General features: G+C 42.2%; 11 protein-coding genes and 1 non-coding gene across 12 annotated transcripts; 6 read left to right on the top strand and 6 right to left on the bottom strand.

Moving 5' to 3' along the window:
* Positions 1-81: 81 nt before the first annotated feature.
* On the bottom strand, positions 82-200 carry LOC121404108. Its single transcript, XR_005967693.1, has one exon. It is a non-coding gene; the product is annotated as a 5S ribosomal RNA (ribosomal RNA).
* A 440-nt stretch (positions 201-640) lies between these two features.
* On the bottom strand, positions 641-1,059 carry LOC121404086 (histone H2B). The gene has a single exon (XM_041592696.1). It carries the CDS (start codon positions 1,016-1,018, stop codon positions 647-649), a length of 372 nt encoding a protein of 123 aa, XP_041448630.1. The 5' UTR covers positions 1,019-1,059; the 3' UTR covers positions 641-646.
* Positions 1,060-1,201: 142 nt separating this feature from the next.
* LOC121404084 (histone H2A) lies at positions 1,202-1,680 on the top strand. Its single transcript, XM_041592694.1, has one exon. The coding sequence runs from the start codon at positions 1,255-1,257 to the stop codon at positions 1,627-1,629; it is 375 nt and encodes a 124-aa protein (XP_041448628.1). The 5' UTR covers positions 1,202-1,254; the 3' UTR covers positions 1,630-1,680.
* A 717-nt stretch (positions 1,681-2,397) lies between these two features.
* LOC121404087 (histone H4) lies at positions 2,398-2,786 on the bottom strand. Its single transcript, XM_041592697.1, has one exon. The coding sequence runs from the start codon at positions 2,774-2,776 to the stop codon at positions 2,465-2,467; it is 312 nt and encodes a 103-aa protein (XP_041448631.1). The 5' UTR covers positions 2,777-2,786; the 3' UTR covers positions 2,398-2,464.
* A 215-nt stretch (positions 2,787-3,001) lies between these two features.
* LOC121404082 (histone H3) lies at positions 3,002-3,433 on the top strand. The gene has a single exon (XM_041592692.1). It carries the CDS (start codon positions 3,023-3,025, stop codon positions 3,431-3,433), a length of 411 nt encoding a protein of 136 aa, XP_041448626.1. The 5' UTR covers positions 3,002-3,022.
* Positions 3,434-5,423: 1,990 nt separating this feature from the next.
* LOC121404089 (histone H1-like) lies at positions 5,424-12,856 on the top strand. The gene is made up of 2 exons (XM_041592699.1): positions 5,424-6,197; positions 12,745-12,856. Exon 1 carries the CDS (start codon positions 5,433-5,435, stop codon positions 6,195-6,197), a length of 765 nt encoding a protein of 254 aa, XP_041448633.1. The 5' UTR covers positions 5,424-5,432; the 3' UTR covers positions 12,745-12,856.
* Positions 6,892-7,372, bottom strand: LOC121404085 (histone H2B). Its single transcript, XM_041592695.1, has one exon. The coding sequence runs from the start codon at positions 7,333-7,335 to the stop codon at positions 6,964-6,966; it is 372 nt and encodes a 123-aa protein (XP_041448629.1). The 5' UTR covers positions 7,336-7,372; the 3' UTR covers positions 6,892-6,963.
* LOC121404083 (histone H2A) lies at positions 7,389-7,955 on the top strand. Its single transcript, XM_041592693.1, has 2 exons — positions 7,389-7,477; positions 7,549-7,955. Exon 2 carries the CDS (start codon positions 7,573-7,575, stop codon positions 7,945-7,947), a length of 375 nt encoding a protein of 124 aa, XP_041448627.1. The 5' UTR covers positions 7,389-7,477; positions 7,549-7,572; the 3' UTR covers positions 7,948-7,955.
* LOC121404088 (histone H4) lies at positions 8,736-9,164 on the bottom strand. The gene has a single exon (XM_041592698.1). The coding sequence runs from the start codon at positions 9,113-9,115 to the stop codon at positions 8,804-8,806; it is 312 nt and encodes a 103-aa protein (XP_041448632.1). The 5' UTR covers positions 9,116-9,164; the 3' UTR covers positions 8,736-8,803.
* Positions 9,341-9,848, top strand: LOC121404081 (histone H3). The gene has a single exon (XM_041592691.1). The coding sequence runs from the start codon at positions 9,362-9,364 to the stop codon at positions 9,770-9,772; it is 411 nt and encodes a 136-aa protein (XP_041448625.1). The 5' UTR covers positions 9,341-9,361; the 3' UTR covers positions 9,773-9,848.
* LOC121404080 (histone H1-like) lies at positions 11,958-12,747 on the top strand. Its single transcript, XM_041592690.1, has one exon. It carries the CDS (start codon positions 11,977-11,979, stop codon positions 12,742-12,744), a length of 768 nt encoding a protein of 255 aa, XP_041448624.1. The 5' UTR covers positions 11,958-11,976; the 3' UTR covers positions 12,745-12,747.
* A 660-nt stretch (positions 12,857-13,516) lies between the features above and the next one.
* LOC121404079 (histone H2B) lies at positions 13,517-13,965 on the bottom strand. The gene has a single exon (XM_041592686.1). The coding sequence runs from the start codon at positions 13,926-13,928 to the stop codon at positions 13,557-13,559; it is 372 nt and encodes a 123-aa protein (XP_041448620.1). The 5' UTR covers positions 13,929-13,965; the 3' UTR covers positions 13,517-13,556.
* Positions 13,966-14,011: the final 46 nt, after the last annotated feature.

The following is a 14,011-nucleotide window of genomic DNA, read 5'->3' on the forward strand; positions in this document are numbered from 1 at the left end:
AAACCAAAGGGCAACTAAAAATGAAAAAATAAAAATAAAAACGAAACGAAAAAGCGGTAAAAGGCAAAAAGTTGGTGACGAAGCCAACAACACGCGGTGTTCCCAAGCGGTCCCCCATCTAAGTACTAACCGCGCCCGACGCTGCTTAATTTCGGTGATCGGACGAGAACCGATGTATTCAGCGTAGTATGGTCGTTGGCGAAAGCCTGAGAGCTGAACGTTGGTTTTCCATAACCAATAAGACTATTTTTAGTCCAAACGGTTCAACGCCCAGTGTCTAACAATTCCAAAAACGTTCTGGGTAACCGAAGCTGTATTTGATTCCCATTGGTTCAAATCATACTGTACTACTGTAATCTCACGAGAAAAATGTTTGTTGACGGCGTATTGAATGTATCCTCTATCAATTGTCTAGATATTTTTACATGCATTAAGAAATACCGTTCAACTTCTTCTTCTTCTTAGTTTATTGGTCGTGAATTCTGTAAATTGCACCTTCGAGAAATTTATTGGACTGATTTTTTTGATCAGCATTTTTAGCTAATTTTTATTCGCTTGTCAATATCGAAAATGGTGTTTCTTTGGGAAAATGTTTTGTGGCCCTGAAAAGGGCCTTTTTGTCGTAGGTTCTGCAAGAGAAACAGATTTACTTGGAGCTGGTGTACTTGGTGACAGCCTTGGTTCCCTCACTAACAGCGTGCTTGGCCAACTCTCCCGGCAGCAGCAGGCGCACAGCAGTTTGGATTTCCCGACTGGTGATGGTCGAACGCTTGTTGTAATGAGCCAAGCGAGACGCCTCGGCGGCAATGCGCTCGAAGATGTCATTGACAAAGCTGTTCATGATGCTCATCGCTTTCGACGAAATACCAGTGTCAGGGTGGACTTGCTTCAGAACTTTGTAAATATAGATGGCATAGCTCTCCTTCCTCTTGCGCTTCTTCTTCTTGTCGGTCTTGGTGATGTTCTTCTGAGCCTTTCCAGCCTTTTTGGCTGCCTTTCCACTAGTCTTGGGCGGCATTTTAGTTCACTTCCACGTATACAGTTTATGCTTTGCGGACTTAGCCGACAAGACCTTATACTTTTATTCGAGCAGTCTGTTCAAGTTGAGCATACAGGCGTAAAACCCACCCCTAGGTTGAACTCCCCTGCAGACGGAAAAAGTATATATACCGAGCGATCGGAAATCGGCTGCATCAACATTCAACATTCGTTTGTGAACGTTTCTAGTGAAAATCAACAACAAATACTCGCAAAATGTCTGGTCGTGGTAAAGGTGGCAAAGTGAAGGGAAAGGCAAAGTCTCGTTCGAACCGTGCTGGTCTTCAGTTCCCAGTGGGTCGTATTCATCGTCTGCTGCGCAAGGGCAACTATGCCGAGCGTGTCGGTGCCGGCGCTCCTGTCTACCTGGCTGCCGTGATGGAATACTTGGCCGCTGAAGTTCTTGAGTTGGCAGGCAATGCTGCCCGTGATAACAAGAAGACGAGAATTATCCCTCGCCATCTGCAGCTGGCCATCCGCAACGACGAGGAGTTGAACAAGCTGCTCTCAGGCGTCACCATTGCTCAGGGTGGAGTCTTGCCCAACATCCAGGCCGTTCTGCTGCCCAAGAAGACCGAGAAGAAGGCATAAATGTTCCAATAGCAACCTACACACAAACCCAAACGTCCTTTTCAGGACGACCAACCCATGGCTAAAGAACTAAGAGAATTTTCATAATTTATTATCATTCTAAAGTATAATCTACTTCGGCTTCATTGCATATCAACGTGAAGACAATCTAAAAATAATAATAATAACTACATATTTATGCAGGCCAAACAGTCGAATTTCTGTTCATTGATAACGAAGAAGGTACCAGGGCCTACGAAGTACAGTTGTGCTCGTTTCGCCTGAAAGACGATTGAAATATGCCAACGGAATTCAAGGGACTGAGTGTCTGGGGGAGGGACCATATTTCGACTACCTACGCGTGTACCTGAGGTCAAGATCCCTTTCCAGTGCATTTCCGAACCCTATTTCACATGGCGAATTATACCTAAGCAATATCCCTCGCCAGGTATGCGCACAATTCGGTCCTTTTCAGGACGACCAATCCATGGCTAGGGAATTAAGAACACTTTCATTATTTGTTTTCATTCTGAAGTACATAAAATGGGCCCAAGAAAGTACAGTTGTGCTCGGCACGTCTGAAAGACGAATTCTAGGGTATTTAAATATAAATATGTACAACCAATAACCATGCCATGCTGAATGCACTGGTTCGTTTTCTCCGATCGCTTAGATGGGAGATGTTGGCTTGGCAATCGGTTAATTTGTTCTGCTATGAATCTTCCGTTACGTTACAACGTCTATTGGTAAAATTGAATTCTTGAAAATATGCCTCTTTTAGATTATATTGTGGTCCTGAAAAGGACCGATTGTTTACTTTGTGGATACTTTTGAACAGCGGACTGTACACAGTTTCTTAACCGCCGAAGCCGTACAGCGTGCGACCTTGTCTCTTCAGAGCATACACCACATCCATGGCTGTGACTGTCTTCCTCTTGGCGTGTTCGGTGTAGGTGACGGCATCACGGATAACGTTTTCCAAAAACACCTTCAGCACTCCACGAGTCTCCTCGTAGATGAGTCCGGAGATACGTTTTACACCGCCACGACGAGCCAAACGGCGGATAGCGGGCTTCGTGATACCCTGGATGTTATCGCGCAGAACCTTGCGATGACGCTTAGCGCCTCCCTTACCCAAGCCTTTGCCACCTTTACCACGACCAGTCATTTTTCAATATGCTTGTTTCACTTTACGTATGTCAGGAACGAATGTTTAGTCAGGTAACCCTCTCACTGCTATTTATACCAAAACGCCATAGAAAAACGAGTGAGTCCGAATGATGTGTGCATCTCGCTCGGCTGATCTCGCTCTCTCGTTTCAACCCTCCACCAGCACAGAAGAATGCTATATAAGCTAGCACTGGGTTCAGCGACAGCTTATTGTGAATTCGAATTTCAAACGTTGACAGTGAAAATGGCCCGTACCAAGCAGACTGCTCGTAAATCCACTGGTGGCAAGGCGCCACGCAAACAACTGGCTACCAAGGCCGCACGTAAGAGTGCTCCAGCAACCGGTGGCGTAAAGAAACCTCATCGTTATCGCCCTGGCACCGTTGCCCTGCGTGAAATCCGTCGTTACCAGAAGAGTACCGAGCTGCTGATCCGCAAACTGCCTTTCCAGCGGTTGGTTCGTGAAATCGCTCAAGACTTCAAAACCGACTTGCGTTTCCAGAGCTCGGCAGTAATGGCACTGCAGGAAGCTAGCGAAGCCTATCTGGTCGGTCTCTTCGAAGATACCAACTTGTGTGCCATCCATGCCAAGCGTGTCACAATCATGCCCAAGGACATCCAACTGGCCAGACGTATTCGTGGCGAGCGTGCTTAAGTCCACATTTTCTTCGACAAGCGCATATAAACTTTATACAAATCGGTCCTTTTCAGGACCACAAAATAACTTACATTGAGATTTTATTATTTCTGCATATGTGTATAGTATGTACAGCTGTTCAATGAAATAGTAGTGCCGGCACCTAGCCATTTTCAAAACTGCGACATTTTCAGTTATACTAATTGAAACAATTATGCCTTTTTGAATAGACTGGAACGTAAGAATTAGAACAACAAGAGTTCCATTGCACTTTGTTGTTTTGCATGACTTTAGACGAGACCCATGAGTATTTCAGGTCAGGTCATTATCCTATTGAAAGACATTTTTCAGCTCAAATTGGATTGTAAAGTACATATTCTCAGATGTACCACATACATCCCCCCGGGGCCCAGCTCGCCCCGCCCCCGGCCCAATCCTGCGTCCGCTCCGCCGATCATCCTGGCGCTTCAGCCCTCGAAGTTACTGGGGGGGGGGGTTGTGGCCCCTCCCCAAAAAAATCACGCCAGCTATAAGGACATTGGAGCTGGGCCCATAGGGCTCGGCCCAGCACGCCCAATGCAATTATTATACCCAATTTTGTAGTTACCAAAAGATGTAGTAAAAACAAATGTAAGCAGACAAAAATCATACTGACTGAGTACGGGTGTAAAAGTAGAGCCGCGGCATATGCGTGCGCTCACAACGTTCCACTTCCTTTTTTGTTTATTTTAGGTATTGTAGTGAATAAAGATAGTACTCGTATTATTGTTCCAAAATAAAATATGTTGGATTTTGTCTCTGCTTCGTTCTTGGCTGTTTAAATACGCAATTTGAAGGAACGAAATTTAATGAATGAATGATCCGTATTAAATGTATTAACAGACGTATGTATGTACATTCCTGCGGTCCGAAGGACCACTTGGCGAAGATGTTTATCTTGTTATTTTCATTGAAGAATTGTATACAGCTGGATGGAACTGATTATACAAATTTTGAAATTGTTAATTAAAAATGTGTGTTAGCTCCGTAATAAGAAGTGTATTAAATAAGATTAGATTGGTGCGATATACACAGTTTAAAGTTTTCATTATTTGGGGAAAAAATGTATGACTTTGTCAGAAACAAACTGCTGAAGCTGTGGAATTAGAAATGAATAGAAACCCCTTTTATTTACTTTTTGACGGATTACATTTGCTTGTGAATATCATTTTAACCTAATTTTAGTATTATCCACGCTTTTCCAATGACCAATGAATTAAATATTTTGAAATATCAAAGATATGCAAAGGCTTTTGAAACTACCAATGGAAACGTTTGATTTTTACTTTGAGATTTTTTAAATTGACACTGCTATGTGGGTATGAAAGTATGATATTTTTGGGTAAATATTTGCAAAAATGGATGAGAAATACTATTAAATGGAAAATCGTATTGATTTCCTTAAGAAAAATGGCTCAAAATAGCATAGTTTTAAACATTTATATCTTTATAGCCCTAAATTCAATGCTGAACATACCCAGAAAATAGCCTTTTTGTACTCTATAGGGTTATCTTTAAAACGATATTAAGATACCATACTAACCAATATTTGAATATCTGCTTAAAGTTTTTTAAAGTAAATTGATCAAATTTTATGTTTCAAAAATAGATTTTGCAAAATGAGCTAAAATTGTTATTTATAAATATTATTGAATCCAAAATATAAGAGTTGGATAACTAGTTGTCAAAGTTTGCACAGGTATTAAAAGTCGATAATGGACGATATTTACCAAATAAATTATTTAAAATAGAAATTGAAACATTCACGAATCTGATTAAATAAAAATGTATTTCCATTACTTAATAATAATATACTAAAAAGTAGAAATAAGTCAGACGCTCAATGAAACTTCTGCAATACAAATCACCAATGCTAAAATCATCTTCGTGCTGCCCTTCTACTCGCTTCTCATTCGAACAAGGGACCATAGGCCCCCGCCGCGTTTTGCAACTAAAAAGTGTAATTTTGTAAAGAATAATGTCTGATTCCGCAGTTGCAACATCCGCGTCTCCAGTGGCTGCTCCACCAGTAGCAGCGGAGAAGAAGGTGGCCTCTAAAAAGGCGTCTGGATCCGCTGCGGCTACTGCAAAGGCAAAGAAGCCCACAGCTCCACCATCGCATCCCCCAACTCAGCAAATGGTTGACGCTTCGATTAAGAGCTTGAAGGAACGTGGCGGCTCATCGCTCCTGGCCATCAAGAAATATATTACTGCCGAATACAAATGCGATGCCCAGAAACTAGCTCCATTTATCAAGAAGTACTTGAAGTCGGCCGTTGCCAATGGAAAGCTGATCCAAGCAAAGGGGAAAGGTGCCTCTGGTTCGTTCAAGCTGTCGGCTTCCGCCAAAAAGGAGCCCAAGCCAAAGGTTGTGTCGACTGTGGAGAAGAAAGTGAAAGCCAAGAAGGTGGTGTCATCGGCAGCAGCAAAGAAGACAGCAGCCCCCAAAAAAGCAGCCGGAGCCGGTGACAAGAAGCTAAATGCAAAGAAGACAGTCGCCACCGCCACCAAGAAGACAGCCGAGAAGAAGAAAACTGAGAAGGCAAAGGCCAAGGATGTGAAGAAAGCTGGAACCGTGAAGGCGAAGCCAGCAGCGGCAAAGGCCAAGTCGAGCCCTGCAAAGCCAAAACCAAAAGCTAAGGCTGCAGCGGCGTCTGCCAAGCCCAAGAAGGTGACGAAAAAGCCAGCCGCTCCCGCCACCGTAAAGAAGCCGAAAGCAAAGACGACGGCGGCCAAGAAGTAAATTTTAGATGATCGTACATCTGAAATTGATTTAAACAAGCCCTTTTCAGGGCTACAAAACTATATCAAAAGAGATACAAATTATCCGGCAGAGCCCCCCTTCATTTATAGACAATAACAGATACTATTTTAGATTCTTAGCCTGACAGCGAAAGAACATGCTATTGAAAATGGTTTTGCTTTTAAAAATATTCTCGCAGCATTATTGGCACAAGGCCTTATCAGCCTATATCGAAAAACGTTCACCACTCAAATTTTTTGTATAGCTGGGAACATTATGGGGTCACCTTTTTTGTCGATACTTTGGGTGTCCAAAGATCTGTTATGAGCAGGCAACAGGCGACAATCTTTTGTGGCATCATCTTCATACATACATACATATATCCATGATTCGTCCTATGTTACGATTTCAAAAACGTTCTGGGTAACCGAAGCTGTGTTTGATTCCCATTTGTTCAAATCATACTGTACTACTGTAATCTCACGAGAAAAATTATTGTTGACGGCGTATTGAATGTATCCTCTATCAATTGTCTAGATATTTTTACATGCATTAAGAAATACCGTTCAACTTCTTCTTCTTCTTAGTTTATTGGTCGTGAATACTGTAAATTGCACCTTCGAGAAATTTATTGGACTGATTTTTTTGATCAGCATTTTTAGCTAATTTTTATTCGCTTGTCAATATCGAAAATGGTGTTTCTTTGGGAAAATGTTTTGTGGCCCTGAAAAGGGCCTTTTGTCGTAGGTTCTGCAGAGAAACAGATTTACTTGGAGCTGGTGTACTTGGTGACAGCCTTGGTTCCCTCACTAACAGCGTGCTTGGCCAACTCTCCCGGCAGCAGCAGGCGCACAGCAGTTTGGATTTCCCGACTGGTGATGGTCGAACGCTTGTTGTAATGAGCCAAGCGAGACGCCTCGGCGGCAATGCGCTCGAAGATGTCATTGACAAAGCTGTTCATGATGCTCATCGCTTTCGACGAAATACCAGTGTCAGGGTGGACTTGCTTCAGAACTTTGTAAATATAGATGGCATAGCTCTCCTTCCTCTTGCGCTTCTTCTTCTTGTCGGTCTTGGTGATGTTCTTCTGAGCCTTTCCAGCCTTTTTGGCTGCCTTTCCACTAGTCTTGGGCGGCATTTTAGTTCACTTCCACGTATACAGTTTATGCTATGCGGACTTAGCCGACAAGACCTTATACTTTTATTCGAGCAGTCTGTTCAAGTTGAGCATACAGGCGGAAAACCCACCCCTAGTTTGAACTCCCCTGCAGACGGAAAAGGTATATATTCTGAGGGATCGGAATTTTAGACCAACATTCAACATTCAACATTCGTTTGTGAACGTTTCTAGTGAAAATCAACAAATACTCGCAAAATGTCTGGTCGTGGTAAAGGTGGCAAGGTGAAGGGAAAGGCAAAGTCTCGTTCGAACCGTGCTGGTCTTCAGTTCCCAGTCGGTCGTATTCATCGTCTGCTGCGCAAGGGCAACTATGCCGAGCGTGTCGGTGCCGGCGCTCCTGTCTACCTGGCTGCCGTGATGGAATACTTGGCCGCTGAAGTTCTTGAGTTGGCAGGCAATGCTGCCCGTGATAACAAGAAGACGAGAATTATCCCTCGCCATCTGCAGCTGGCCATCCGCAACGACGAGGAGTTGAACAAGCTGCTCTCAGGCGTCACCATTGCTCAGGGTGGAGTCTTGCCCAACATCCAGGCCGTTCTGCTGCCCAAGAAGACCGAGAAGAAGGCATAAATGTTCCAATAGCATCCTACACACAAACCCAAACGTCCTTTTCAGGACGACCAACCCATGGCTAAAGAACTAAGAGAATTTTCATAATTTATTATCATTCTAAAGTATAATCTACTTCGGCTTCATTGCATATCAACGTGAAGACAATCTAAAAATAATAATAATAACTACATATTTATGCAGGCCAAACAGTCGAATTTCTGTTCATTGATAACGAAGAAGGTACCAGGGCCTACGAAAAGTACAGTTGTGTTCGACTTGGCTAAAAGACGAATGAAATATGCCAACGGAATTCAAGGGACTGAGTGTCTGGGGGAGGGACCATATTTCGACTACCTATGCGTGTACCTGAGGTCAAGATCAAGATCCCTTTTCCAGTGCATTTGCGAACCCTATTTTACAGGGCGAATTATACCTAAGCAATATCCCTCGCCAGGTATGCGCACAATTCGGTCCTTTTCAGGACGACCAATCCATGGCTAGGGAATTAAGAACACTTTCATTATTTGTTTTCATTCTGAGGTACATAAAATGGGCCCAAGAAAGTACAGTTGTGCTCGGCACGTCTGAAAGACGAATTCTAGGGTATTTAAATATAAATATGTACAACCAATAACCATGCCATGCTGAATGCACTGGTTCGTTTTCTCCGATCGCTTAGATGGGAGAAGTTGGCTTGGCAATCGGTTAATTTGTTCTGCTATGAATCTTCCGTTACTTTATAATATTAATATCAACGTCTATTAGTAAAATTGAATTCTTGAAAATATGCCTCTTTTAGATTATATTGTGGTCCTGAAAAGGACCGATTGTTTACTTTGTGGATACTTTTGAACAGCGGACTGTACACAGTTTCTTAACCGCCGAAGCCGTACAGCGTGCGACCTTGTCTCTTCAGAGCATACACCACATCCATGGCTGTGACTGTCTTCCTCTTGGCGTGTTCGGTGTAGGTGACGGCATCACGGATAACGTTTTCCAAAAACACCTTCAGCACTCCACGAGTCTCCTCGTAGATGAGTCCGGAGATACGTTTTACACCGCCACGACGAGCCAAACGGCGGATAGCGGGCTTCGTGATACCCTGGATGTTATCACGCAGAACCTTGCGATGACGCTTAGCGCCTCCCTTACCCAAGCCTTTGCCACCTTTACCACGACCAGTCATTTTTCAATATGCTTGTTTCACTTTACGGATGTCAGGAACGAATGTTTAGACAGGTAACCCTCTCACTGCTATTTATACCAAAACACCATAGAAAAACGAGTGAGTCCGAATGATGTGTGCATCTCGCTCGGCTGATCTCGCTCTCTCGTTTCAACCCTCCACCAGCACAGAAGAATGCTATATAAGCTAGCACTGGGTTCAGCGACAGCTTATTGTGAATTCGAATTTCAAACGTTGACAGTGAAAATGGCCCGTACCAAGCAGACTGCTCGTAAATCCACTGGTGGCAAGGCGCCACGCAAACAACTGGCTACCAAGGCCGCACGTAAGAGTGCTCCAGCAACCGGTGGCGTGAAGAAACCTCATCGTTATCGCCCTGGCACCGTTGCCCTGCGTGAAATCCGTCGTTACCAGAAGAGTACCGAGCTGCTGATCCGCAAACTGCCTTTCCAGCGGTTGGTTCGTGAAATCGCTCAAGACTTCAAAACCGACTTGCGTTTCCAGAGCTCGGCAGTAATGGCACTGCAGGAAGCTAGCGAAGCCTATCTGGTCGGTCTCTTCGAAGATACCAACTTGTGTGCCATCCATGCCAAGCGTGTCACAATCATGCCCAAGGACATCCAACTGGCCAGACGTATTCGTGGCGAGCGTGCTTAAGTTGACATTTCTTCGACAAGCGCATATAAACTTTATACAAATCGGTCCTTTTCAGGACCACAAATAACTTACATTGAGATTTTTTATTTCTGCATATGTGTATAGTATGTACAGCTGTTCAATGAAATAGTAGTGCCGGCACCTAGCCATTTTCAAAACTCTGCGACATTTTCATTTATACTAATTGAAACAATTATACCTTTTTGAATAGACTGGAACGTAAGAATTAGAAAAACAAGAGTTCCATTGCACTTTGTTGTTTTGCATGACTTTAGACGAGACCCATGAGTATTTCAGGTCAGGTCATTATCCTATTGAAAGATATTTTTCAGCTCAAATCCAATTTAAAGTAAAGCCCATATTCTCAGATGTACCAACATACACTTTTTTTTCAATACTTCAACGCCAGACTAAAAGGTACTAGTTAATTTGAGCTTTTGAGCAATTATTATACCCGTACTCGAAGAGTTTAGGGGTATATTAGATTTTTGGTCAAAGTGGATGTGTGTAACGCAGAGACGGAAACGTTTCCGACCCCATAAAGTGTATGTACATATATATTCTTGGTCAGCATCAATAGCAGAGTCGAAGTCAGACTGTCTGTCCGTCTTGATGAGAGCTTAGTTCTCAGAGACTCCCCTTTCGACCCAACAAAAGACGAAAATCCGTGGCGTCCACAATTTTGAAGATGCAAGAAAACGGAAAATGTATCGTAGTATCGTAGAGAATGACCGTATCTACCAGATTGTCAAATCTGGCTAAGATCAGATCAATATTGTACCCAGAATGAAGAAATAAATTTTCAGTTGCGGTGGAGATGTAAAATCTACATGTAGTAGAATGTAGTAAAAACAAATGTAAGCAGATAAAATATGTAAAAATTCGATAAAAATCATACCGACTGAGTACGGGTGTAAAAGTAGAGCCGCGGCATATGCGTGCGCTCACAACGTTCCACCAAATTTTTTTTTTCTTTTTTTGATTTTAGGTGGTGTAGTACATATGTATGTAGTATACATAGTAGTATATAGTATAACTGATTAAACAAATTTTGAAATAGTTAATTAAAAATGTGTGTTAGCTCCGTAATAATAAGTGTATTGAATAAGATTAGATTGGTGCGATATACGTAGGTTTAAAGTTTTCATTTATTTGGGGAAAAAAACTATGATTTTGTCAGAAACATATAGCTGAAGCTATGGAATTAGAAAAGAATAGAAACCCTTTTTATTTACTTTTTGACGGATTACATTGGTTTGTGAATATCCTTTTAACGTAATTTTAGTATTATCCACGCTTTTCGAATGACCAATGAATTAAATGTTTTGAAATATCAAAGATATGCAAAGGCTTTTGAAACTACCGATAGAAAGACTAGTACGTAATAAAAGGTCATTTAAAAATAGAAATATATGAACATATAATTTACAAAAGTAATGGAAAAATGTTTTAAGGCTTGTAAAAATTGCTGCAGACAACAAAATTTGTAAATATTGATGGTTTCGATTTTTACTTTGAGATTAATTAAATTGCCACTGCTATTTGGGTATGAAAGTATGCTATTTTTGGGTGAATATTTGCAGAAATGGATCAGAAATAATATTAAATGGAAAATCGTATTGATTTCCTTAAGAAAAATGGCTCAAAATAGCATAGTTTTAAACATTTATATCTTTATAGCCCTAAATTCAATGCTGAACATACCCAGAAAATAGCCTTTTTGTACTCTATAGGGTTATCTTTAAAACGATATTAAGATACCATACTAACCAATATTTGAATATCTGCTTAAAGTTTTTTAAAGTAAATTGATCAAATTTTATGTTTCAAAAATAAGTTTTGTAAAATGAGCTAAAATTGTTATTTAAAAATATTATTGAATCCAAAATATAAGAGTTGGATAACTACTTGTCAAAGTTTGCACAGGTATTAAAAGTCGATAATGGACCATATTTACCAAATAAATTATTTAAAATAGAAATTTAAACATTTACGAATCTGATTCAATAAAAATGTATTTCCATTACTTAATAATAATATACTAAAAAGTAGAAATAAGTCAGACGCTCAATGAAACTTCTGCAATACAAATCACCAATGCTAAAATCATCTTCGTGCTGCCCTTCTACTCGCTTCTCATTCGAACAAGGGACCATAGGCCCCCGCCGCGTTCGCAACTAAAAAGTGTAATTTTGTAAAGAATAATGTCTGATTCCGCAGTTGCAACATCCGCGTCTCCAGTGGCTGCTCCACCAGTAGCAGCGGAGAAGAAGAAGGTGGCCTCTAAAAAGGCGTCTGGATCCGCTGCGGCTACTGCAAAGGCAAAGAAGCCCACAGCTCCACCATCGCATCCCCCAACTCAGCAAATGGTTGACGCTTCGATTAAGAGCTTGAAGGAACGTGGCGGCTCATCGCTCCTGGCCATCAAGAAATATATTACTGCCGAATACAAATGCGATGCCCAGAAACTAGCTCCATTTATCAAGAAGTACTTGAAGTCGGCCGTTGCCAATGGAAAGCTGATCCAAGCAAAGGGGAAAGGTGCCTCTGGTTCGTTCAAGCTGTCGGCTTCCGCCAAAAAGGAGCCCAAGCCAAAGGTTGTGTCGACTGTGGAGAAGAAAGTGAAAGCCAAGAAGGTGGTGTCATCGGCAGCAGCAAAGAAGACAGCAGCCCCCAAAAAAGCAGCCGGAGCCGGTGACAAGAAGCTAAATGCAAAGAAGACAGTCGCCACCGCCACCAAGAAGACAGCCGAGAAGAAGAAAACTGAGAAGGCAAAGGCCAAGGATGTGAAGAAAGCTGGAACCGTGAAGGCGAAGCCAGCAGCGGCAAAGGCCAAGTCGAGCCCTGCAAAGCCAAAACCAAAAGCTAAGGCTGCAGCGGCGTCTGCCAAGCCCAAGAAGGTGACGAAAAAGCCAGCCGCTCCCGCCACCGTAAAGAAGCCGAAAGCAAAGACGACGGCGGCCAAGAAGTAAATTGCGAAAATGTGCACGTTGGTGTACACGGTCGCATCCGAAATTTTAGATGATCGTACATCTGAAATTGATTTAAACAAGCCCTTTTCAGGGCTACAAAACTATATCAAAAGAGATACAAATTATCCGGCAGAGCCCCCCTTCATTTATAGACAATAACAGATACTATTTTAGATTCTTAGCCTGACAGCGAAAGAACATGGTATTGAAAATGGTTTTGCTATTACAAATATTCTCGCAGCATTATTGGTTGCACAAGGCCTTATCAGCCCATATCGAAAAACGTTCACCACTCGAATTTTTTGTATAGCTGGGAACATTATGGGGTCACCTTTTTTGTCGATACTTTGGGTGCCCAAAGATCTGTTATGAGCAGGCAACAGGCGACAATCTTTTGTGGCATCATGTTCATACATACATACATATATCCATGATTCGTCCTATGTTACGATTTCAAAAACGTTCTGGGTAACCGAAGCTGTGTTTGATTCCCATTTGTTCAAATCATACTGTACTACTGTAATCTCACGAGAAAAATTATTATTGACGGCCTATTGAATGTATCCTCTATCAATTGTCTAGATATTTTTACATGCATTAAGAAATACCGTTCAACTTCTTCTTCTTCTTAGTTTATTGGTCGTGAATACTGTAAATTGCAGCTTCGAGAAATTTATTGGACTGATTTTTTTGATCAGCATTTTTAGCTAATTTTTATTCGCTTGTCAATATCGAAAATGGTGTTTCTTTGGGAAAATGTTTTGTGGCCCTGAAAAGGGCCTTTTTGTCGTAGGTTCTGCAGAGAAACAGATTTACTTGGAGCTGGTGTACTTGGTGACAGCCTTGGTTCCCTCACTAACAGCGTGCTTGGCCAACTCTCCCGGCAGCAGCAGGCGCACAGCAGTTTGGATTTCCCGACTGGTGATGGTCGAACGCTTGTTGTAATGAGCCAAGCGAGACGCCTCGGCGGCAATGCGCTCGAAGATGTCATTGACAAAGCTGTTCATGATGCTCATCGCTTTCGACGAAATACCAGTGTCAGGGTGGACTTGCTTCAGAACTTTGTAAATATAGATGGCATAGCTCTCCTTCCTCTTGCGCTTCTTCTTCTTGTCGGTCTTGGTGATGTTCTTCTGAGCCTTTCCAGCCTTTTTGGCTGCCTTTCCACTAGTCTTGGGCGGCATTTTAGTTCACTTCCACGTATACAGTTTATGCTTTGCGGACTTAGCCGACAAGACCTTATACTTTTATTCGAGCAGTCTGTTCA

The sequence above is a fragment of the Drosophila obscura genome, unplaced genomic scaffold (assembly GCF_018151105.1).
Source record: "Drosophila obscura isolate BZ-5 IFL unplaced genomic scaffold, ASM1815110v1 contig_185, whole genome shotgun sequence".
Classification (NCBI taxonomy): Eukaryota; Metazoa; Arthropoda; class Insecta; order Diptera; family Drosophilidae; genus Drosophila; species Drosophila obscura.